The sequence below is a fragment of the Mytilus galloprovincialis genome, chromosome 10, assembly GCF_965363235.1.
Source record: "Mytilus galloprovincialis chromosome 10, xbMytGall1.hap1.1, whole genome shotgun sequence".
NCBI lineage: Eukaryota > Metazoa > Mollusca > Bivalvia > Mytilida > Mytilidae > Mytilus > Mytilus galloprovincialis.
In genome coordinates this window covers 26,872,006-26,895,366 of record NC_134847.1, presented here as the reverse complement: position 1 = coordinate 26,895,366, position 23,361 = coordinate 26,872,006, and the positions used below count along the sequence as shown (strand labels likewise).

Genomic DNA, 23,361 nt, shown 5'->3' with positions numbered 1-23,361 from the left:
GAACTCTACATTCTTCCTCTTCAGTAGTATAAATACAGTCTGCACGGTTTGCCACTATTCCTTTGCCCCAGACAAGTAAAATTTCATTTGGACTAGCAAGTTGTTGCAAAATTTTGTTTGGACCAAAAAGAAAAATGTCAAATTACTGGTCTTCAGACTTGTTGAAAAAGTTTTTGCTGCAGACTGCAAATACCCTACCAAGCAGCTTATTTTGCCATGGGTTAATGTTTTGTTTGCTTAGTGGTTTTCATTCTCCCTTGATGTTCAATATTTGAGAATTTAGTTCTCACAGAATGGTATAAATGCATTTAAAGGATGACAATGTGACTGCTTATTTGGTTTGGATGCTGTCAATCTGATCTGCAGAAAAGTTCAGTTGCAGACATTTTTATTATCAAGTTTTCTGTATATTGATACTATTGAATATCAGCTGGAAGTCAATAAATAGAGATTTTTGTTAAATGACCACAGTGATCAAATTCATATATTAAATAAGATAAAATCTGTGTTTTTATGTGTGGCATAAACAACCGTTTTCTTTTTTAAACAGCAAACTTGAAGAGAAATTGTTCTAATCAAACATATCCAACATCACAAAGCAGTGATAAATAATTTCTAATTTTTGGAAAGAGCTCAATACTCTATATAAAAGCAAGGACAAGTAAAAAGATATGTAGGCAACAAGTATGATCTAATTGTGGACTTAAAAATATTCTATCAAAAACCTTAACCAATTCTTTTGTATCTCGTTCTACACAAGTTGTGTTCTATTTACACAGACATAATCATGTGCAATGTAGATTTTGTAATTGTAACTTGATATACATTTTTAAAATATAAGATACAAATTCTTCCATTTTTTTTTATTTGATGCAGTCTCTAACAGTTTATTTGGCTGCCATTCTGCGATCTCTCTCTTCAGCAATACTCAATTTGACACCTTTACCACGTGGAAGTGACACATATGGTTTGTTTCCTTTTCCGATGATGAAAACGTAACTTAATCTGAAAATATATAGCATACATGTGTAGTGTAAATTGAAAAACATCAAATAACAAATTCCAATACTTTTTTATACAGCAAACAGTAATTGTAAACTTCTACATGTCATTTGATCTCTGGTGGTGTGTTGCATCATAAGCAATCTTACCAAATCTGATTTTTTTTAAATACAGGGTGGTTCTGATTATGCATCAATTACTTTTAAAGAACATATATTGCAGCAACAAAAAATAAGAAGAATTGTTCCCCATATGGTCTTCTTCCTCAGTAACTGCCACATAGTAGCTATGAGAAAGTGATGGAATATATGGGGTTCAGACCTGTACAGAGCAGTCCAAGCCTGGGTTTATATCCAATGTTGTGGAACGGGAATATGCATCAAGTCCTTGTGAGACATTCAGCTCCCATATGCCACAAAGACAGAGCCTAGCATGGTTTGACAGAAATCAATATGCCAGGATATCAACATTGGGAAATACAAATAATTCACGAAGTTTTATAATAGTAACATTGTACAATGTTGTATCTGTTCATATCTAGAATTTTACATTCTTGTGTGCATAAATTGTATTTCACAAACAAATTATTAACATTAGAACTCTTGTTAGACACACTGATATTGATGTGTTCCATTACCATTGTTTTGAATATTCAATTGAAATACCGAGTTTTTAAGATATCTCACTCTTTTTTATTCCCCTTAAACTTGACAAACATAATGTGTATTCTTTCTTGTGATAGAACATACAAAAGAAACAATTAAATCCTTTAAACTTCGGTATTGATTCTATTGATTTACTTTAAATATTTCTTTTTATTTCAATACCATTAATTTACACATTTAAGATATGAATATTTAAATAATGTTACTTTATTATTATTGTCAAAACAGTTATCTTACCTGGTAGCAAAACTATGTCCTAAAGAATCTTTAATGTGAACAATGTCGAATGATCCTGGATGTCTTTCTCTGTGCTGAATAACTCCAACTCTTCCCAAATTATGGCCTCCAGTTATCATACAGAGATTTCCTGTAAAGAAATATTCATTACTCACTAGCAGATATTTGAGTTAGAAACACTACCTTAAAAGACCATGTTTACTTTCTGAATAGACAATATTCAAACAATGCAAATATTGTTCCCCATATGGTCTTCTTCCTCGGTAACTGCCACATAGTAGCTATGAGAAAGTGATGGAATATATGGGGTTCAGGTTAAAACCTGGGTTTATATCCAATGTTGTGGAACGGGAATATGCATCAAGTCCTTGAGAGACATTCAGCTCCCATACGCCACAAAGACAGAGCCAAGCATATTCTGACAAAAGCCAGACACGCAAGGATGTCAACATTGGGGTTAATCTAAAGCTCTGAAGGGTTCAAACTTGCAAGACCTATAATTTTTTTTATACCTTTAAAACCAGATGCTCCGCAGGGCGTAGCTTTATACGACCGCAGAGGTTGAACCCTGAACGGTTGGGGCAAGTATGGACACAACATTCAAGCTGGATTCAGCTCTAAATTTGGATTGTGATTAAATAGTTGACACAGCATAGGTTTCTGACACAGAATGAATGTGTTCTAATGAACTTTAAATTTTTGTTTTCTCTGAGAGCAATTCACTATGCTGTTGAATATTAATCCTCTCAAAAAAATGTTTGAAGAAATTTTCTTTTTATTTATGAAATTTCAAATGAGAAAAATTGAACGCAATTTTTTTAATCACATCCCCCTTTCCCTTATTCCAAAACTAATCTCAATTAAAATTTCTAATGGAGTTTGCAACAATAACTACTCATTTAAATACATCATAAAATATTAAGATGTAAAAAAACTGCTTGTTATCACTGAATGGTAAAGATTATTTTAATTTATCAGTTGGTAGTAAAAAGTGAATATACATTGTATATTGTATATAACAAAGATTTAAGTTGATTCTGGACAAAGAAAGATAACTCCAATTGAAAAAATTCTTGCTATTGCACAATATAGTGAAATTAGATATTTCTTGCTTACTATTCTGGACAAAGAAAGATAACTCTAATTAAAAAAAATAATTTGCTATTTCACAATATTGTGCAATTAAATATTTCTTGCCATTGCGCAATACTGTGCAATTGAAAAGACTTGCTATTGCACAATACTTAATACAATAATTTAAGGTCCTGATTCGGACCAACTGGAAAACTGGGCCCATGATAAAAAATCTAAGTACATGTTTGGATTCAGCATAACAAAAAACCCCAAGATTTCAATTTTTGTTAAAATCAAACTAAGTTTAATTTTGGACCCTTTGGACTTTAATGAAGACCAATTTGAAAACAGGACCAAAAATGAAGAATCTACATACACAGTTAGATTTGGCATATCAAAGAACCCCATTTATTCAATTTTTGATGAAATCAAACAAAGTTTAATTTTGGACCCCGATTTAGACCAACTTGAAAACTGGGCCAATAATCAAGAATCTAAGTACATTTTTAGATTCAGCAAATCAAAGAACCTAACCGATTCATTTTTTGTCAAAATCAAACTAAGTTTAATTTTGGACCCTTTGGACCTTAATGTAGACCAATATGAAAACGGGACCAAAAGTTAAGAATCTACATACACAGTTAGATTCAGCATATCAAAGAACCCCAATTATTCAATTTTGATGAAATCAAACAAAGTTTAATTTTGGACCCTTTGGGCCCCTTATTCCTAAACTGTTGGGACCAAAACTCCCAAAATCAATACCAACCTTCCTTTCATGGTCATAAACCTTGTGTTTAAATTTCATAGATTTCTATTTACTTATACTAATGTTATGGTGCAAAAACCAAGAAAAATGCTTATTTGGGTCCCTTTTTGGCCCCTTATTCCTAAACTCTTGGGACCTAAACTCCCAAAATCAATACCAACCTTCCTTTTGTGGTCATAAACATTGTGTTTAAATTTCATTGATTTCTATTTACTTAAACTAAAGTTATTGTGCGAAAACCAAGAATAATGCTTATTTGGGCCCTTTTTTGGCCCCTTATTCCTAAACTGTTGAAACCAAAACTCCCAAAATCAATCCCAACCTTTCTTTTGTAGTCATAAACCTTGTGTCAAAATTTCATAGATTTCTATTAACTTAAACTAAAGTTATAGTGCGAAAACCAAGAAAATGCTTATTTGGGCCCTTTTTGGCCCCTAATTCCTAAAATGTTGGGACCAAAACTCCCAAAATCAATACCAACCTTCCTTTTGTGGTCAAAAACCTTGTGTTAAAATTTCATAGATTTCTATTCACTTTTACTAAAGTTAGAGTGCGAAAACTAAAAGTATTCGGACGACGACGACGCCGACGTGATAGCAATATACGACGAAAAAATTTTCAAATTTTGCGGTCGTATAAAAATGATGGTTCATGGCAACATTGCGCTAAATAAATAAGGTTACCACATATGATTTTGTCTGCTTATTTGGTGTCTCTAATAACTGCAGTACAACAAGGTTTAAGAAAATTTACATTTTGTCCAACCATTCTCAATCATAAATACAATATAAAAGAATAAACCACACAACTAACACAAAACTTGAGGCAATAACAAAATCATTTCTGTTTGCTAATCAATATAAAGCACAATACTAGCAAGAAAAATATTTGCAAACGAGGACAGAGATACAAGAAATATTAAATGTATTCTTTTTTGGAAATCACACTTTTCACCAGATGCTAAGAAATATCTCTCATCAGTTAGGTTGTGATTTAAAGCGCCTTTCAAGGTGGGACAAAGATATAATTATGTAATTGATTGTTTTGAACATTATGGTACATAATGTGCAAATATTTTGATATATATATTTTGTTGCTTGTTCCCCATATGGTCTTCTTCCTCGGTAACTGCCACATAGTAGCTATGAGAAAGTGATGGAATATATGGGGTTCAGGTTAAAACCGGAGTTAATTTCCAATGTTGTGGAACGGGAATATGCATCAAGTCCTTGTGAGACATTCAGCTCCCATATGCCACAAAGACAGAGCCTAGCATGGTTTGACAGAAATCAATATGCCAGGATATCAACATTGGGAAATACAAATAATTCACGAAGTTGCATTGCATATTATATCTATCGGAGTTTGCCATCCCTTAAGGATTTCTATTAATATTAAAGAATAATCCAACCCAAACTTGAAGCACAAAAGCCAATCAAAATAAAACTTGCCCATCCGCTAACCCTACCTACCATAATTTTTAAGTATATCCAAATGTGTGTGTTTTTTTTTTTAAAGTCATTTTTGAACCTCTTTACAAAAGTCAAAAACATTTAAAGAAGTTTATTTGCTCACCTACTTTATCAAATTTTGTTCATATAAATTTATTTCAGTTTGCTCTATGAAAAGACCTATGAGATGTAATAGTAAGCAAACAACCAAATGTTCTTTTGTGCGTCTTCTTAATATATTTCATGAGCACTTTTCAACATTGTGGACTAGACCATTATTAATTCAACTTGTATTGGTGTCACCCCATGATCATTTTTAATTTTAAATATTATGGGTAAGAATGGTCTTATGTCAGGTTCTACGACTTTCAACATCTCTAAAATGATGCATAACTATAACTTTGCCATACATTGTTTTGAACATGACATACTGATGTGCAAATATTCTGATATATATTGAAGTTGTTTGTTCCCCATATGGTCTTCTTCCTCAGTAACTGCCACATAGTAGCTATGAGAAAGTGATGGAATATATGGGGTTCAGGTTAAAACCGGAGTTAATTTCCAATGTTGTGGAACGGGAATATGCATCAAGTCCTTGTGAGACATTCAGCTCCCATATGCCACAAAGACAATGCCTAGCATATTCTGACAAAAGCCAGAAACACCAGGATGTCAACATTGTGAAAAAAATCTAAAGAACTGAAATTAAAAACATGCAAGTGCCGAAATTTTATAAACTTTAAGCAAGTCTGATGCTGCATGGTTTTAATAAATCATATTTACATATATATGTCTATATTTGTCTGTATTGTGTAGACTAGTAAAAATTAATAAGAAAACTAAACATTCTTAATGAATCTGCATGTACAAGTAAGACCCTTACAACTGAATCCAACCTTGAATCAATAGGGCCTTAAACAGAAATTCTTGCATTTCTGCTTACCATACCTACCCTAATACAAGCACTATCAGTTGGGAAGGTTCCACCTGTTTATAGAAGTTAATAACTTTGCAATAAAAAAAACCAACAACATTAGCCTGCCAACCTACCCTTATTTTTTTCATGATGAGGCCATAAAAAAGAATAGGTTTGTTTGCCCAAACCCTACCTACCCAGAAAAAAGCTGCCTACTCAAATTCTTTTATTGTCCGGATTTGAAGAAGTTTTTTTTTTAATCAGATAGGCATGTAGACTAATAAACATCCAATACCTTAATTTCTTAAAAAAAAAAAAAAAAAAAAATGCCTACCTACCTACCCACTGTCTTAACCTTGGGTAGGGTTTGGGCAAACCAAAATATTTTTAATTGTGGCCTGAAAGAGGTTTCTTTATTAAATTTTTGATGGACCTATACAAAAATCATTTTGGTTTCCTCTACCAAAGTCATGAAGAAATGAAAGGGTAGCAAATATGATACAAATGTACAGAATTAAGGAATCTTGACCAGAATCTTTCTTTAATTTTTCATGTGCAACATGATTCAAAATTTAAATTTTCAGATAGAGAACTAATTCATGTACATGTTGACTAATAGGTCACAATTGCAAGGTACAACCGAAACAAATCAATATTTGATGTAATGTTTTCAATCAATTTATTATTTGCCTCACAAGGTGTGAAGAAACAACACCAAATCTTCAAGTTGTGGAACTAATCATCTCTGAAAGGATGATTAACATATACAATGATTATGTGGAAGACGGTTTTAATTGTGATGTGTGCAAATATTTTGACAATGTATTTTTAGTTGTTTGTTCCCCATATGGTCTTCTTCCTCAGTAACTGCCACATAGTAGCTATGAGAAAGTGATGGAATATATGGGGTCCAGACCTGTACAGAGCAGTCCAAGTCTGGGTTTATATCCAATGTTGTGGAACGGGAATATGCATCAAGTCCTTGCGAGACATTCAGCTCCCATACGCCACAAAGACAGAGCCTAGCATATTCTGACAAAAGCCAGAAACGCCAGAATGTCAACATTGGGAATTTTCTTTCCTCAATTTATCAGCATTTTTTTCTTCTAACAAGTTTTATAAGTGTGTGATCATATACCTGAATCAAACTTGATGAAATCTTTAATCTTTCCAGTTGCAATGTCAACCATTATTGTGTCGTTGACTTTGACCAATGGATCTGGATAACGAATTGTACGTCCGTCATGTGTGACAACATAGCAAACTCCCTTCAAAGCTACTCCAACTTTCTTTACACGGCACAGTTTGTACTGAAATACAAGATATATTATATAATGAATAATGTGCAAATATTTCATGCATTTTAAAAATACAGAAAGACCTAAAAAAAAGTTGCATCAATGGATGTCCAAAATACCTGATTTAGCAAGAAGCTGAAAATATGTTTAGAAATTGAATGTTCTCTTTCAGTTTTATTTGGGAATAAAGATTCAACTGTCAGATTAACCTTTTTTTGTGCATTATTTTCAAAGGTGCACATTATCAGTCCTTGTCCATCCCATACCTTGTAAAAATATTTGTATTTTTCTTTAATTACAATCAATTTCTTGCTTGCTAATCTGATTTTCTAATGATATTTTTAGACATCAAGCCTATCTTCATTCAATCAATTGTTATGAAATCAGCTAGATACTGGCCAAGAAATTACCTTTGCTTCTTCAGACTTGATGCGGTGGACAGCAAATCTACCTTTTACATCATACAGAAGACGGAAGTTTTCCTGTGTTTTATCAATGGTAACAACATCTGTAAAATAAGAATAAAACAATTATAAAATCACAATCTCAATTGAGAGAATATAACTGCCTCTTGTTTTGGTTTTATTTATTCCTGGTTTTGTTCAAGCCTTTGGTAATGCTTATTCAGACACAAGTCAGTAAGCGACCGTAGACTGGTATTGATTTTGGCCTCATTTTGACTGAACAAGACAAATTCATTCTTTTCCAGCTTCGATAGGGCCTGGTGTTATAATCAGCTGTTAATATCTTAATTGTCATTGTCATTTGGTTTTGGATGACAATAATTTTTGGGAAAGGATATTGAGATGAACATTTATATCTTAAATTAGGTAATTGTTGAAGACATAACTTAATGGTCCAAGTCTTATAATTTCCTTATAATTAAAAGAGAGGCAAAAGATACCAAAGGAACACTCAAACACATAGTCATAAGTCAATAACAAACTGAAATTTGTATGTAAAGGAAAAGATAAACAAAAGTACAGAATGCACAACTTAGAAAACTAAAGACTGAGCAGCATGAACGGAACCCCAACAACAAGTGAAACTGCGAGCTACTGCTCACTGATGATACCCCTGCCGCAAGTGGATAATATTAATAGTGTAAAAATATGCAAGTGTTCGGTAAACAGGAAGTTGTCGAGTGATAAATCTGAAAACGCATCACACGGTATAGCTGACTTATAAAAATCCTGAAACAAAATTTCAGACATCCTTGTATTGTAGTTCCTGAGAAAAATGTGACGAAAATTTTAAACTTGGTTATCATGTGTAAAACCATACAAGTGTTCGGTAAATAGGAAGTTGTCGAGTGATGAATCTGAAAACGCATCACACGGTATAGCTGACTTATATAAATCCTGAAACCAAATTTCAGAAATCCTTGTATTGTAGTTCCTGAGAAAAATGTGACGAAAATTTTCAACTTGGCTATCATGTGTAAAATCATACAAGTGTTCGGTAAACAGGAAGTTGTCGAGTGATGAATCTGAAAACGCATCACACGGTATAGCTGACTTATATAAATCCTGAAACCAAATTTCAGAAATCCTTGTATTGTAGTTCCTGAGAAAAATGTGATGAAAATTTTCAACTTGGCTTTCTTGTGTAAAATCAGACAAGTGTTCGGTAAACAGGAAGTTGTCAAGTGATGAATCTGAAAACGCATCACACGGTATGGCTGACATATATAAATGTTGATACCAAATTACAGAAAGGGTGGATGTGTAGTTCCTGATAAAAATGTGACGAAAGTTTCATGGGACGGACTGACTGACAGACAGAGGTAAAACAGTATACCCCCCCTTTTTTAAAGCGGGGGTATAATAATAAATAGGGTGTTCTCATAAACCCAAATCTGCTGCACATGTGGCATCCATCTTATAACAAATCAAGTGACAATTCTAAATTTTGGAGAGGGGGATGGGATTGTAGTAATCCCATCTCCCTTTCCAAAAATTAGACTTGTCACTGGATTTGAAATTTGCAGGGGCTCACAGGCCAATGGCCCCTAAAATTGGTGTGGGCTACCATTGCAAAAGTCTTAAGTTCTACCCCTGCGGCACTAGTTGTGACAATTTGAACATATTTGTTGTCTTCTGCGAGACAGATATTCCTCAAGTCTTCCAACTTGCAATTGGGTATGTAACATTTACAATAGGATGATTTCATCTTCACCACTTGGAACTCTTAAACTAATAGCTACACACTAAAAATAAAATCATGATAGATAATACAAGCACTGGATTATTCTATCAAATGGGAGATTAAGAAATGTATGTTCGTTATTAAAACTTTAAACAGCTAGGAAAAGGAAAGTGACCTACAATACTGCCATTCTTTATCAAGCTCATGTATGTAAGGAATCAATAAAACAAGTGGTACAGGTACTATTGGTTTTTTCCGAACATGTATAATAAAAGAATTTAAAATTGAAACATTGACATTTAACCAAAGGATTTTGGTTTGATCCAATTGCTTTTGTTCAAGCCTTTGGTAATGCTTATTCAGACACAAGTCAGTAAGCGACCGTAGACTGGTATTGATTTTGGCCTCATTTTGACTGAACAAGACAAAATAATTCTTTTCCAGCTTCGATAGGGCCTAGTGTACCAATTGTTTATGAAAATTCAATGATAACAGCAATTTATAATCAACTCAAAATGTTCATCAATTCCATTAGAAGACACTATTTTGTTCTTAATAATTTAACCTTTCATTTAGCATACAAGACAAATTATAACTGTTGCAACTTTGCAAACAAACTAATATGCAATTACATGTATTGTGTAAATCTTGGGATTGCTTAACAGTGAAAAGTCATCATCAATTGAAAAATATTTGTCTGATGGAGAAATAGTATATATGTAGAAAAAGTATTCATCTTTCCCAAATTTAACGGACAAATTTCAGAACCATGCAAGTTTATCCTTCTCACCAACTGAAAAAAATATACATTCAATTGTCAAACAAAATGAATGAAGTTACAGGCAATTGCATTGAGTGTGTAGGTAAAGGTAACATATTTGGTTATCTTGCTTTGCTAGCTAACCTGTGAAGTCATTATTAGGTTAGGTAAACTATCCTATACGAGTCAACTAGTCCGACAGATAACCAATCGATCTGTCTGTAGGATAAGACTACTTTGCAAGGAGGGTAGTATACCTTACTTAATAATGACTTCGCGGTTCAGCTCACAAGCAAGCTTACCAAAGATATTCCTTTTATCTGCACACCCAATGTAATCTGCTATAACAGTAAAAATAAATGTGTTATTCTCAGTTAATGAACCCAACATGCTAAAGTACTTAAAAACATGTTACAATGATGTTGCATATAGGTAGTTTGTTCAAGCCTTTGGTAATGCTTATGCAGACACAAGTCAGCAAGCGACCGTAGACTGGTATTGTTTTTGGCCTCATATTGACTGAACAAGACATTATAATCTTTTCCAGCTTCGATAGGGCCTAAATAGCTAGTGTTTGTTTTAATACAGCACTTCATCAATGCAAATTTGTTGATTTCAGGGTTCTCACTAAGGACTTTTGAACCAGTCCGCGGATTTGTCATTTTTGTCAATGGTGTCACAGTATAACAGTAAGAAGATGATATTGTATTGCAATATAACTGATCATTTAAGCCTCCATGACCTGATAGAGCAATAAAGTGACAAGAAATGCAGATTGACATTAAACTGTTGCTATAAAATGTTATGTGTGTTCAGTTTGTACAAAATATTTCAAACTTGATGCACCTTTGGACTCGCCAGTTTTGAAAATGAGGAGTCCAGGACTCTTGGACTGGTCTTAGCGATACCTTTAGCTTATATTTATTTATGAAGGTAAATCCAGAAAAGTGCTTTGTATGTAGGAAATTTATTCATGTTATCTATCTCCTCTTTGTTGCTGGTGTCAGATTTAAATAAATTTTCATGTCTCTGCAATATGGTGCTGGTACTGAATCAGGAAACAGACAACTAATATAATAATTTTACCGAATCCATGACAAGTCGCCCCACTTTTTCACCAACTCGCCCCACTTTAAAAAAAAACGGCCCAACCTGGATCACCAACTCGCCCCACTTGTGAAATGTGTTAAATCCCGTTAATATTACTCCTGAAATCAGAAAACTCGCCCCACTGAATGGAAAACGATAAAATCTAGATTAACATATTATTAACCAGGATGAATGTATTAATGCCAACTCGCCCCACTTATGGAAAAAGATGTTATTCCGTGAATATTACTCCTGCCAACTCGCCCCACTTGAAAGAAAACGATAATATCTAGATTTATATTATATTATTAACCAGGATGAATATAGTAATGCCAACTCGCCCCACTTATGGAAAAAGATGTTATCCCATTGTATATAAGTTAAATTCCGTAAATACTAGATATCATTGAGATGGGAGCCATCTCTGTGGGCCCCGCTGTGAATAATGTGCATTAAAAAATTGTATCTTTACCATAGGACATGGGTTTGTCAACTGAAACCAAAGTTTTTGACCTTGACCTTTGACCTAGGAAGTTGCACATAAATTATGACACACCCTTTGGTGTTGGTTTATATACATGTCAAGTATAAACTTTGAAATGATAACGGTTCTCAAGATATAGTGCGGACACGATCTTTACCATAGGACATGGGGTTGTCAACTGAAACCAAAGTTTTTGACCTTGACCTTTGACCTAGGAAGTTGTACATAATTATGACATACCCTCTGATATTGGTTTATATACATTTCAGGTATAAACTTCAAAATGATAACGGTTCTCAAGATATAGAGTGGACACAATCTTTACCATAGGACATGGGGTTGTCAACTGAAACCAAAGTTTTTGACCTTGACCTTTGACCTAGGAAGTTTTACATACATCATGACACACCCTCTGGTGTTGGTTAAAATGGATGTCAAGTATAAACTTTGAAATCTTAACGGTTCTCAAGATATAGAGCGGACACGATCTTCACCACAGGACACAGGGTTGTCAACTGAAATCAAAGTTTTTGACCTTGACCTTTGACCTAGGAAGTTTTACATACATCATGACACACCCTCTGGTGTTGGTTAAAATGGATGTCAAGTATAAACTTTGAAATCATAACGGTTCTCAAGATATAGAGCGGACACAAAGTTAAAGTGTTACGGACGGACGGACAGACGGACGGACGGACGGACAGACTGATCACTATAGGGCGACCCGCCTTAGTCGGCGGGGCCCTAATTACTCCTGCCAACTCGCCCCACTTATGGAAAAAGATGTTATCCCGTTGTATATAAGTTAAATTCCGTAAATATTACTCCTGCCAACTCGCCCCACTTATGGAAAAAGATGTTATCCCGTTGTATATAAGTTAAATTCCGTAAATATTACTCCTGCCAACTCGCCCCACTTATGGAAAAAGATGTTATCCCGTTGTATATAAGTTAAATTCCGTAAATATTACTCCTGCCAACTCGCCCCACTTATTTGCTATCCCATTGAAAACCTTATAGAAACTTCTTATATTATTCCTTTTTTTTAATATAGCAATAAGAAGTGAGTATTAATATTTCGGTAACGTGAATGTCAACTATTATGATATATTGCATTATGATACAATTAACAGGTTTCATTTCAATTGTTATGCAAATAACTAATCTTAAAAAAATACAGTTATTCTTCAATAATACGAAAATTATTTTTAAGTGGGGCGAGTTTTTATATTTTAATTTTATATCTAAATATTACCGTTTTCCATTAAGTGGGGCGAGTTGGCAGGAGTAATATTAAACATGATTTAACCAATTTCACATGTGGGGCGATTTTTTAAAAAGTGGGGCGAGTTGGTGATCCAGGTTGGGGCGTTTTTTTTTAAAGTGGGGCGAGTTGGTGAAAAAGTGGGGCGACTTGTCCTGCTTCCCTTTTACCACTGTTGATTGACACCTGCAATAATTGAGATATATGTATAACCCAATTAAAAGTGAAGATTTTCATGAATTTGTTAACCTAAATGTCAGACTGTATTTTAAGTTTAACAATTTACCCATAAATCCTGCTGGAAATGTCATATCTGTTCTGACTTTGCCGTCAACTTTGATCAATCTCTGGTGTACGATCTTCTTTACTTCATCGTATGTCAAAGCATACTTTAGTCTGTTTCTAAGAAATACAATCAAGGGCAGTGACTCCCTTAGTTTGTGAGGACCTGTGCTCGGTCGTGGAGCCTGTATAATGATAAAAAGAACACACAAATATTGAGACATTTTTGTTTTTTTATTTCATAAGCAGTTTTTACCCCTTTGAAAAGAATTTCACTTGTCATAGCATACAGACATCAGGTTATAAGTCTTTTTTTAAGTTTTTTATTAAGCTTTTAGAACAACTTTCACTTTTCCAGTTGATCAAGGTTAGATTGAATTCCGTTGTTTACATTCCTTTTTTTTTAATAAAACTTTTGTAAACAAGTACAACTGAAACAAGTTAAGCACATTGAATTTGGAATCCAGGCTCTTATTCATTTAGTTGTAAAAGCTGAACATTGTTTACTTTAACTAATTATTAATAGTAATTTCTAGATACCTTTCCCTAATTAAAATTGCCATCAGCTGAAGCTGCTCCAGATGATCTGAAAAGTACCTGGTGCATGTGTAGTGTAACGTTCAGTTAGACGTCACGATTTTTGCATAATGTCTAAGATTTTAAAACGCTATTTTAGTTATTTTCCTCTTTAAATATGTTTACGAAAATTATACCAATCGAAAGAGAATCATTTGTAGATTAATTTCATCTGTTTTTTATTCAACATTTGTACATTAACACTTACCCTCCGAATGTTAAAACTCGGCGACGTTTCCGATATTTATACGCGGTATGATAGTTGGACAGCGTAAATTTAGAGCGATCTTGAGTTCTGACTAAATTTGCCACCTTCGCCCGTTTGTTTACACATTTAAAATTAACATAAAATGAAAGCGCGTATTTTAAGCTTTATTTTCGTATAACTTTCTTGAAGATATTATAGCTGTATCAAAATTTTAAATTTAAAAAACAATTTCGTTTAAAATTTTCAATATTAATTTTATAAAAGTAATTGATAAAAGTTATACGTGTAAAAAATTTAAAACTAGCTCTTTCCAAACAGTAACTAGTCAAAAGATGCGAAACAAAAGCGATACTGACTTTACTTCGTTGAAAAAAGGTCACGACCGTCAAAATTTTCTGAAAGTCGATAACGTTCCAGATAAAAATGAATTCGATTTCTGTAGCCGCAGCGCAAATAAATGGCGTGTTTAAATCAGTAGAAGACGCGTGTAAACGTGAAAACATAGGTAATTTAGCACAGTAATATACGGATAAATGTTTCTTTGCTAAAATAAAGAACTTACGGATAACGGTAACATGAATGAACTACGTGAACTATTGATAAACAATACGAAAATCAAGTTTCACTTTCGATTTTACGCAATCCTCTTATGAAGAACTTGTATAAAATAAATATAGTTTCCTAACATCAAATAAACTAGATATTTGTAATGAAACTTGATTAATTATTCGAAAAAAAAACTTCCCACACTGTCGCATAAATTCAAGAAAAAAAGTGATCTAATTTTTATATAATAATGAAATAAAAGGCAATAGAGGGGGATGCATTTTTTTTTTTCAATAACTGTAGGTTCCTTTTCATTGTTTTTCAGATACGTATAATGCTTTCCTGATAAGATATTTAAAATAAAAAAAAGATATTCGAGAGAGAAAAATGAAATTTAATGACAATTTAATATCCTAGCAAGAGGGGTAGGGGATTTTTTTTCACAAAAATGTAGGTTACCTTTTTTTTATTTTTCAGACATAAATTATGCGTTCGTGATTCAGTTACGAGATATTCTTCGGTACGAACAACAAAATATACAAGAAAAGTTACCGAGTCTTCTTAAGAAAGTAAACTCAAGAGTAAAGATACCAAGTAAAATAAGTGATTTGATAAGGAAGATAGAAAACAAGTTTGATAAAGCAAATACAGAAGAATTAAAAGAAAAAGTTTTAAGAGAAGTTCTATTGTTGTCAGAAGATTCAACCGTCATAGGAATTCATTGTTCAAAATTCAGAATTTTTTCAAATAATTTGTATAATTTTGTTTGTGGTCAAGTCACGAATGGTGTTGTATATGAACTTGAAAAGTTTCGTAGCTCAAATAATTATACTTTCACAGAATTAACAAAGTGGGTTCATCATATAGTGGGGCTTAAAAGCGAAACTTTTTCAGAACATGCCATGCGTTACTCCGTTAAATCTTTATTAAAGAATCGTTTAGATATGAGTAGAAAAGGCTATAGCTTTTCGGAACAGTTTTTGAATGAAACCTATACATACCCAACCAGGTGCTCCGCAGGGCGCAGCTTTATACGACCGCAGAGGTCGAACCCTGAACAGTTGGGGCAAGTATGGACAAAACATTCAAGCATGATACAGCTCTGAATTTGGATTGTGATCAAATTTTTGACATTACATGGGTTTTTTTTACACAAAACAAATGCCAAGATTTTACAAATCAATTAAAGATTTCTTCTTCGAACTTTTTAAATCTAAAATTAAATAGTTGACACAGCATAGGTTTCTGACACAGAATGAATGTGGTCTAATGAACTTAAAAGGTTTTTTTTGCCTTTGAGCAAATCACTATGCTGTTGAATATTAATCCTCTCAAAAAAATGTTTGAAGAAATTTTCTTTTTATTTATGAAATCTGAAATGAGAAAAATTTAACCCCCCCCCTTTTTTTTCACATCCCCGTTTCCCTTTTTCAAAACTGATATCAATTCAAATTTCTAATGGAGTTTGCAACAATAACTACTCATTTAAATACATCATAAAATATTAAGATGTAAAAAAACTGCTTGTTATCACTGAATGGTAAAGATTATTTAAATTTATCAGTTGGTAGTAAAAAGTGTATATACATTGTATATTGTATATAACAAAGATTTAAGTTGATTCTGGACAAAGAAAGATAACTCCAATAAAAAAAAATTCTTGCTATTGCACAAATAGGATATTTCTTGCTTACTATTCTGGACAAAGAAAGATAACTCTAATTAAAAAAAAATTTGCTATTTCACAATATTGTGCAATTAGATATTTCTTGCCATTGCACAATACTGTGCAATTGAAAAGACTTGCTATTGCACAATACTTAATATAATAATTTTAGATCCTGATTTGGACCAACTTGAAAACTGGGCCCATAATCAAAAATCTAAGTACATGTTTAGATTCAGCATATCAAAGAGGCCCAAGAATTCAATTTTTGTTAAAATCAAACTTAGTTTAATTTTGGACCCTTTGGACTTTAATGTAGAATTTGAAATTTGAAAACAGGACCAAAAATGAAGAATCTACATACACAGTTAGATTTGGCATATCAAAGAACCCCAAGGATTCAATTTTTGATGAAATCAAACAAAGTTTAATTTTGGACCCTTTGGACCTTAATGTAGACCAATTTGAAAACTGGACCAAAAAAACTTCAATAATCAAGAATCTAAGTACATTTTTAGATTCAACATATCAAAGAACCCAACCGATTCATTTTTTGTCAAAATCAAACTAAGTTTAATTTTGGACCCTTTGGACCTTAATGTAGACCAATTTGAAAACGGGACCAAAAGTTGAGAATCTACATATACAGTTAGATTCGGCATATCAAAGAACCCCAATTATTCAATTTTGATGAAATCAAACAAAGTTTAATTTTGGACCCTTTGGGCCCCTTTTTCCTAAACTGTTGGGACCAAAACTCCCAAAATCAATACCAACCTTCCTTTTATGGTCATAAGCCTTGTGTTTAAATTTCATAGATTTGTATTTACTTATACTAACATTATAGTGCGAAAACCAAGAAAAATGCTTATTTGGGTCCCTTTTTGGCCCCTAATTCCTAATCTGTTGGGTCCTAAACTCCCAAAATAAATACCAACCTTCCTTTTGTGGTCATAAACATTGTGTTTAAATTTCATAGATTTCCATTTACTTAACCTAAGGTTATTGTGCAAAAACCAAGAAAAATGCTTATTTGGGCCCTTTATTGGCCCCTTATTCCTAAACTATTGAAACCAAAACTCCCAAAATCAATCCCAATCTTTCTTTTGTGGTCATAAACCTTGCGTCAAAATTTCATAGATTTCTATTAACTTAAACTAAAGTTATGGTGCGAAAACCAAGAAAATGCTTATTTGGGCCCTTTTTGGCCCCTTATTCCTAAAATGTTGGGACCAAAACTCCCAAAATCAATACCAACCTTCCTTTTATGGTCATAAACCTTGTGTTAAAATTTCATAGATTTCTATTCACTTTTACTAAAGTTAGAGTGCGAAAACTAAAAGTATTCGGACGCCGGACGACGACGACGACGCAGACGCCAACGTGATAGCAATATACGACGAAAATCTTTTCAAAATTTGCGGTCGTATAAAAATGGGTACTAATAAAGCAAGCTCAACAGACAACTTGGCAGAGGGTTGTGAAAATCCTAAGTGTTCGAAACAGAAATTAAAAACAATAAAGTGCTGTCAACAAATTCAAAATTTAAATTACCAACTTCAACATGAAAAAGAAGAAGTTGAAGAAGAACTTACACAAGAATATAAGGAAAATCAGCAATTATCTGATCAACTAAATAAAATCATAAAAGATAAAACAATATCAGACAAAGAACTTTCAGACTTGAAACAAAAATATGAAACTGTTATTAACAAACTTCAAAAGTATAATACTAGGAACATTAACAAAAAAATTCAGAGAAGAGACACTAAATTAGAGACAATAAACAAAACTTTAACAAATGAAAAAGAAAAATCTTCCTTTATGGAAGAAAGCATAACGCAAAGTGAAAAAGAAATCTTAGTCTTAAAAGAGGATAAAAGAAATTTACAAAAAAGAATATCATATCTTAAGTCAAAACCAGAACTTTTTGAAAATAAACAGAATGAAAATATTTCTAAATTGCGCGATGAAAACAAGGAACTTCAAGAATCGAATGCCATCCTACAGGAAATAATTGAAGAATGCACAAAAATACCTATTTTTAAAACGAGAAAAGATGGGTCGCGAGTTTTTTGTGATGAAATGAAAAAAACATATATGGAATTAATATCATTAGGTGTAAGCTGTAACATGTGCAGCAATGTAATTAAATCAGTCATAAAAAATATGACTGGTCAAGAACTGAATGATATGCCAGAAGTTACATTTGCTAAAAGAATGGCTCTGCAAGCTAATTTGATGGCAAAATTTCAATTGGCAGATACTATTTTAAGCAAGGACTCTGCAAACACGTTGCAGTTTGATGGCACAAGCAAGTGGGGGGAACATTTTTTTACTTTTGACATAACAACTTCAGAAAAAACATATTCAGCAAGTTTGATGGACTTAGCAACAGAAAACAGTGCAACACAATTAAATGCAACAAAAGCATTGTTTAACGAATTAGGTGAAATTTATGTATCATTGACTAATGAAAAAAATCCTGAAATATTAACAAAAGTCATTAGCAAAATGGTAAAAACTATTCATAATACTATGAGCGATAGAGGTCCAACAAACAAACCGTATGTTAAGCTATTTGAAGAATGGCGTAAATCATTATTACCCAAAGCTTTAGAAAACTGGGAAACTTTAAATGAAGAATGTCAGCAATCAATTATAGATATTCATGATTTTTATTGTGGTTTACATTTACTGACAAATTTTGCTGATTATTCTAACAAATGGTTGAAAAAATTTGAAGAAATTAGTACAGCAGAAAAAATTGGTATGAAAACTTTGTCACAATTTAGTAATTGGGGTACAAGGAGTGAGTCTGCTGCGCAAAGATTAATACGCTCGTGTTGTAACTTATTGCAAATACATGGTTGTGAAACTGCCGGTAGGCCACAGCAATTTAATGCCTATTTATTTGAAAATGGTTTAAAAAATTATCTTGTACCTTTCCGTGGGAATAGGTTTAACATTTTATTTCAAAATGCAAGAGCAGTATATGGTCATTTGACACATATCCAAGATTTTATTGAAATGTATGGTACAGGTAACAATCTGTTACTATCTGTGAATGCTGACATTGAATCCAAAATTGCCCTTGCTGGTGTTAGAGCTCTTGGTTTAGTTGATGTCCATATCAATCGTCCACTATGGAAACTTCTTGATTGTAATGATGTATCTATAACTGACATGTCACAATATTACCAAAAGTTACATGATAGTATTTCAAATTTAGTACAAGATTCTTCTCCGATGTTTGATGAAAATTATCAAATGTTTGAAAATTACCCTCCTGAAAAAGATTTGTTTGGTTTCTTTGCTTTACATGCTGTGGAAGAAAATAATGAAGAATTGGATGTTTTAACAACACAGGCTTTAGAACTTATATTGGCCAGTATTTTAAGCGTTATTAAAAGGCAGTTAGTCGATCACTTAACTGGAGGGAAGCATTCTGATCCCAATGAGGATTTGATGCTGATTAGTCAATCTGTTCCTAAAACAAACCAATCAAATGAATCAAATTTTGGTCAGTTAGACAGAATTAAAAGATTCAAACCTAATGCAACCACGGCTCATATTGAAGGAATGGTTTTATATGTTAATAATAAAACTTCTGATTGGCTTGACACGCAATGTAATGAGGCTGATATTATGCAAAAGGTATCTAAATTGTTGCCAAAATTTATAGAAAAGTGGCGACAAAGATCCAAAGATATAAAAAAAAAAAACGAATTGAAATGTTACAAATAAGAGCCGATGAAATCAAAAGAAAGAAAATGAAAAAAATTGCAGAGAAACAAAAGATAATAGATAACATATTAAGATATGGACAATGCAAAACTGAAGCGGATGTAAAGAAACTTCTATCAAAATTTAAAACTTCTCATATGAAATTAGTTGCTTTAAAATTTCAGTTAAAGTATTATAAATGCGTTTTAAGTTTTGAAGGAAATAATGTGTTTTACAAATTTTCATCTGAAGGAAAGGCATTTAGTGTAGAAATGTTAAAAAACAATTTTATCAAAATTATTCAAAAATATTCTTCTAATATACATATTGGTGTAGAAATTGACTTAGATGTCCCTAGGAAAGAAGAACATTTAAGACCATTAACAGAAAGAAATGAATTATTAAAGTCGGAAAAGGACAATTTAAAAAATGTCAGGGTTGTAAAAAAACAAAGCGCAGTTTAAAGCAAAAACGGTATACATAATTCCAACAAAACAAGGAAACGTAAGCTTGAAAATGAAAAGGAAGTAACTTCAGCGGTTAAACATGTTAAAAAACATAAGAGAAGCCATGATGTAAAAATCAATACAATTATGACTTTTATTAGTAATTATAAAGATTTTAAAGTAAATCAGTGGATTGCTGTCGCAGGTCTTTCAGATTGGTATATAGGTCAGGTTGAAGACATTTTATCGGAAGAAACTGCTACTGTTAATTTTATGGAACGATCTAATACAAATGCATGTACATTTAAGTGGTGTTCACCACCAGCAGTGGAAACTACTTTTATTAAAACTGTTATTCATTTTGATTTTGATAATGAAATTGGACCAAATGATTCTTCTCTTCGATCATGGAAGCTGGAAAAAAAATGTTTGCAATCAATCACTACCAAATATAGTAATTACTGCTCTAGTTCTAACTAAATGTGAAAGGTTTTTTTTGTTGATAGTGTTGTGAAGTTATTACTTACAGGTCTTATTTATTATTAATTATTAATAAATGTGTGGCAATTCAATTTTCTGATTTTATATGCATTTTTTTTTTGGAGGTTTTGCATTGAAAAGAATATCTGAAAAAAGGTGACAATTGACAGTACATGCATAATCACAAAAACAAATATATACTAACCAACTACATGTACATGTGTTTTGAGAATATACTTTAACAATGTTAAATGAAAAGAAAAACTCAAAAAGTCATTATAAACAAAAAAAAATTAAGGATGATATATATTAGCAAATGAGACAACCATCCACCATCTACCAGAGTCAGTGACCGAGATTTATCCGCATACTGATACAGCCTTCAACAATAAGTAAACTCAATACTACAATAATTGTATCAATAAATGTCACTCAGTCAGTGTTTCTTATATTCAAGCTGTTCAGATTCATTAAAGATGTATGAAGATTTGTTCGTAACAACTTGATATTTTTTAAAATTTTTTTACAATTTCAGAATTTATTCTGTTGCTATGGAAACAAAAATACATATATTATTATATTTTGTAAGCATTTTTAACTCTAAAATTGTCATAAAAATAAACCTCATCTTTTGTAGTTACAGAAAAGTTTCAATATTTTGAATTTTTATCATTTGAGAAGAAATTTCACGAAAAATACGAAATAATGCTTTCTGTTGCCATGGTAACTGAAAATTTTATAATCAAATATCAGAAAACAACAGCAGAAATTGAACCCCTAAACTTGTTTTATCAATAAACTAACAATTCCTATAAAAAAGCTGACTTATGTAGATACTATTGCAAGTAAAAAGCCCTCAAAGCAGTTATTTTCATTTTTTTCTGTTTCGTTACCATGGTTACTATTGATTTTTTTTCAATTTCCAACACAAAAAAAATTCAATTCTTATACTCATTTAAGGGTTCTTATATTTCTTTATATGTATTTAAAATTTTACATCAAAAGGTTGAGGCATTAAAAAGTTCTGTTATTTTCATTATTTGATTTTTGCTTTTTTAACTGTTTTCGGTGCCATATTACTGTATTAAAGTTATCATAGAAACGGTCTAAAAATATAACATATTCAACACATTCAAAATGTCGTACCTCAAAAACTATACATCCAATCTCCATGAAATAAAATGTAGTTTCTTTCTTTTTAAAAGATCTTTCAAATGCATTAAAGATAACTTAAATATGACTAATGAAATATTTGGCTGCACCAGGCTACAAAGGCTTGAAAATTTAAGTATTCAGTCTTAGATTATTCATGTTCAAGTCATCATCATCAGGTACACATAGGTTACCATAGTAGAAATTAAACATGATAAAGGTGGGAGACTACAAGTACACACTGTACTGTTACAATTTTACTTACGAACACTCCACTCATTTTGTCCAGCATCCATGATTTTGGTGCAGTTAGACGTTTAAGACACTTTCTACGCCCTCGATAACCCTGAAAAAGAAAATACAAGGTTATAACAGAAATGCCACTTAAGATGAACATTTGTTAAAACTTATAATTGGATAATGTGTCAGTGATATTCTTTTTCTTCCAAATACGGGAGTAGACTCCTAGGTAGGAGTGTAAAACTTCAAATATATTCAACCCGACAGTCATATTGACAAGATCTAACCTAAACTGAACATTGAAGTCTTAATTGGGGTCATATATATTTGCAGATTTATATAATGGATGTTAGGACTGCAGTAGACAAGAACTGTCAAGTACCTTGTTATTAACTCTTTGGTTATTAACTTCTATAACGTGCTAAATTTTCGTGTCATCACTCGTGCATAATTTTAATACACATCATAATTCACGAACAAGAGTTTTAATGAATCCTTGAGCTAGACGATTTTATGCTTTTCATAACTGTTCTCAATAGTTCGACAATGTTATCGATACCATTTAACGGATGTCAAGTTCCATCAATATATTTATAAATTTCAGGTATGGATCATTTACCCAAACTTCTTCTGTAATGTAAGGCTCATATTGAAATAATTGAGTTACACGTTTGATCTTATATATGTTAACTTAATGTTTAAGCTGTTATTTTGTAAATGTGTAGTCGGATCACTTAGGATGCAATGGATTTATATCACGCTTTAGATAATTTTGAACCCACCATGTTGGTTACCTTACAAAAAAGGAAGTTCCCAGAATGCAATGGAAGAGAAAATGGACGTCCCAATGATCTGTTGTTATATCCTTTTTAATTGGTC

General features: G+C 32.3%; 1 protein-coding gene and 7 non-coding genes across 8 annotated transcripts; all 8 read right to left on the bottom strand.

Moving 5' to 3' along the window:
* Positions 1-848: 848 nt before the first annotated feature.
* On the bottom strand, positions 849-23,315 carry LOC143047289 (small ribosomal subunit protein eS4-like). The gene is made up of 7 exons (XM_076220330.1): positions 23,265-23,315; positions 22,508-22,588; positions 13,447-13,627; positions 7,826-7,923; positions 7,256-7,427; positions 1,905-2,034; positions 849-1,005 (listed from the first exon to the last, which is right to left on the bottom strand). Exons 1-7 carry the CDS (start codon positions 23,265-23,267, stop codon positions 888-890), a joined length of 783 nt encoding a protein of 260 aa, XP_076076445.1. The 5' UTR covers positions 23,268-23,315; the 3' UTR covers positions 849-887.
* On the bottom strand, positions 1,242-1,475 carry LOC143050052 (small nucleolar RNA SNORA73 family). Its single transcript, XR_012970438.1, has one exon. It is a non-coding gene; the product is annotated as a small nucleolar RNA SNORA73 family (small nucleolar RNA).
* Positions 2,139-2,359, bottom strand: LOC143050054 (small nucleolar RNA SNORA73 family). The gene has a single exon (XR_012970440.1). It is a non-coding gene; the product is annotated as a small nucleolar RNA SNORA73 family (small nucleolar RNA).
* On the bottom strand, positions 4,843-5,062 carry LOC143050055 (small nucleolar RNA SNORA73 family). Its single transcript, XR_012970441.1, has one exon. It is a non-coding gene; the product is annotated as a small nucleolar RNA SNORA73 family (small nucleolar RNA).
* Positions 5,663-5,883, bottom strand: LOC143050056 (small nucleolar RNA SNORA73 family). The gene has a single exon (XR_012970442.1). It is a non-coding gene; the product is annotated as a small nucleolar RNA SNORA73 family (small nucleolar RNA).
* On the bottom strand, positions 6,952-7,186 carry LOC143050053 (small nucleolar RNA SNORA73 family). The gene has a single exon (XR_012970439.1). It is a non-coding gene; the product is annotated as a small nucleolar RNA SNORA73 family (small nucleolar RNA).
* LOC143050059 (small nucleolar RNA SNORA16B/SNORA16A family) lies at positions 9,895-10,024 on the bottom strand. Its single transcript, XR_012970445.1, has one exon. It is a non-coding gene; the product is annotated as a small nucleolar RNA SNORA16B/SNORA16A family (small nucleolar RNA).
* Positions 10,759-10,887, bottom strand: LOC143050060 (small nucleolar RNA SNORA16B/SNORA16A family). Its single transcript, XR_012970446.1, has one exon. It is a non-coding gene; the product is annotated as a small nucleolar RNA SNORA16B/SNORA16A family (small nucleolar RNA).
* Positions 23,316-23,361: the final 46 nt, after the last annotated feature.

Bases quoted from the DNA above. Each gene is read 5' to 3' on its own strand.
- LOC143047289 (XM_076220330.1), bottom strand. The intron at 7,924-13,446 runs GTAAATTGTTAA...CTTATTTTACAG, and splicing joins ATTTCCAGCAGGATTTATGG to ATGTTGTTACCATTGATAAA. The intron at 7,428-7,825 runs GTAATTTCTTGG...CTTGTATTTCAG, and splicing joins TCAAGTCTGAAGAAGCAAAG to TACAAACTGTGCCGTGTAAA.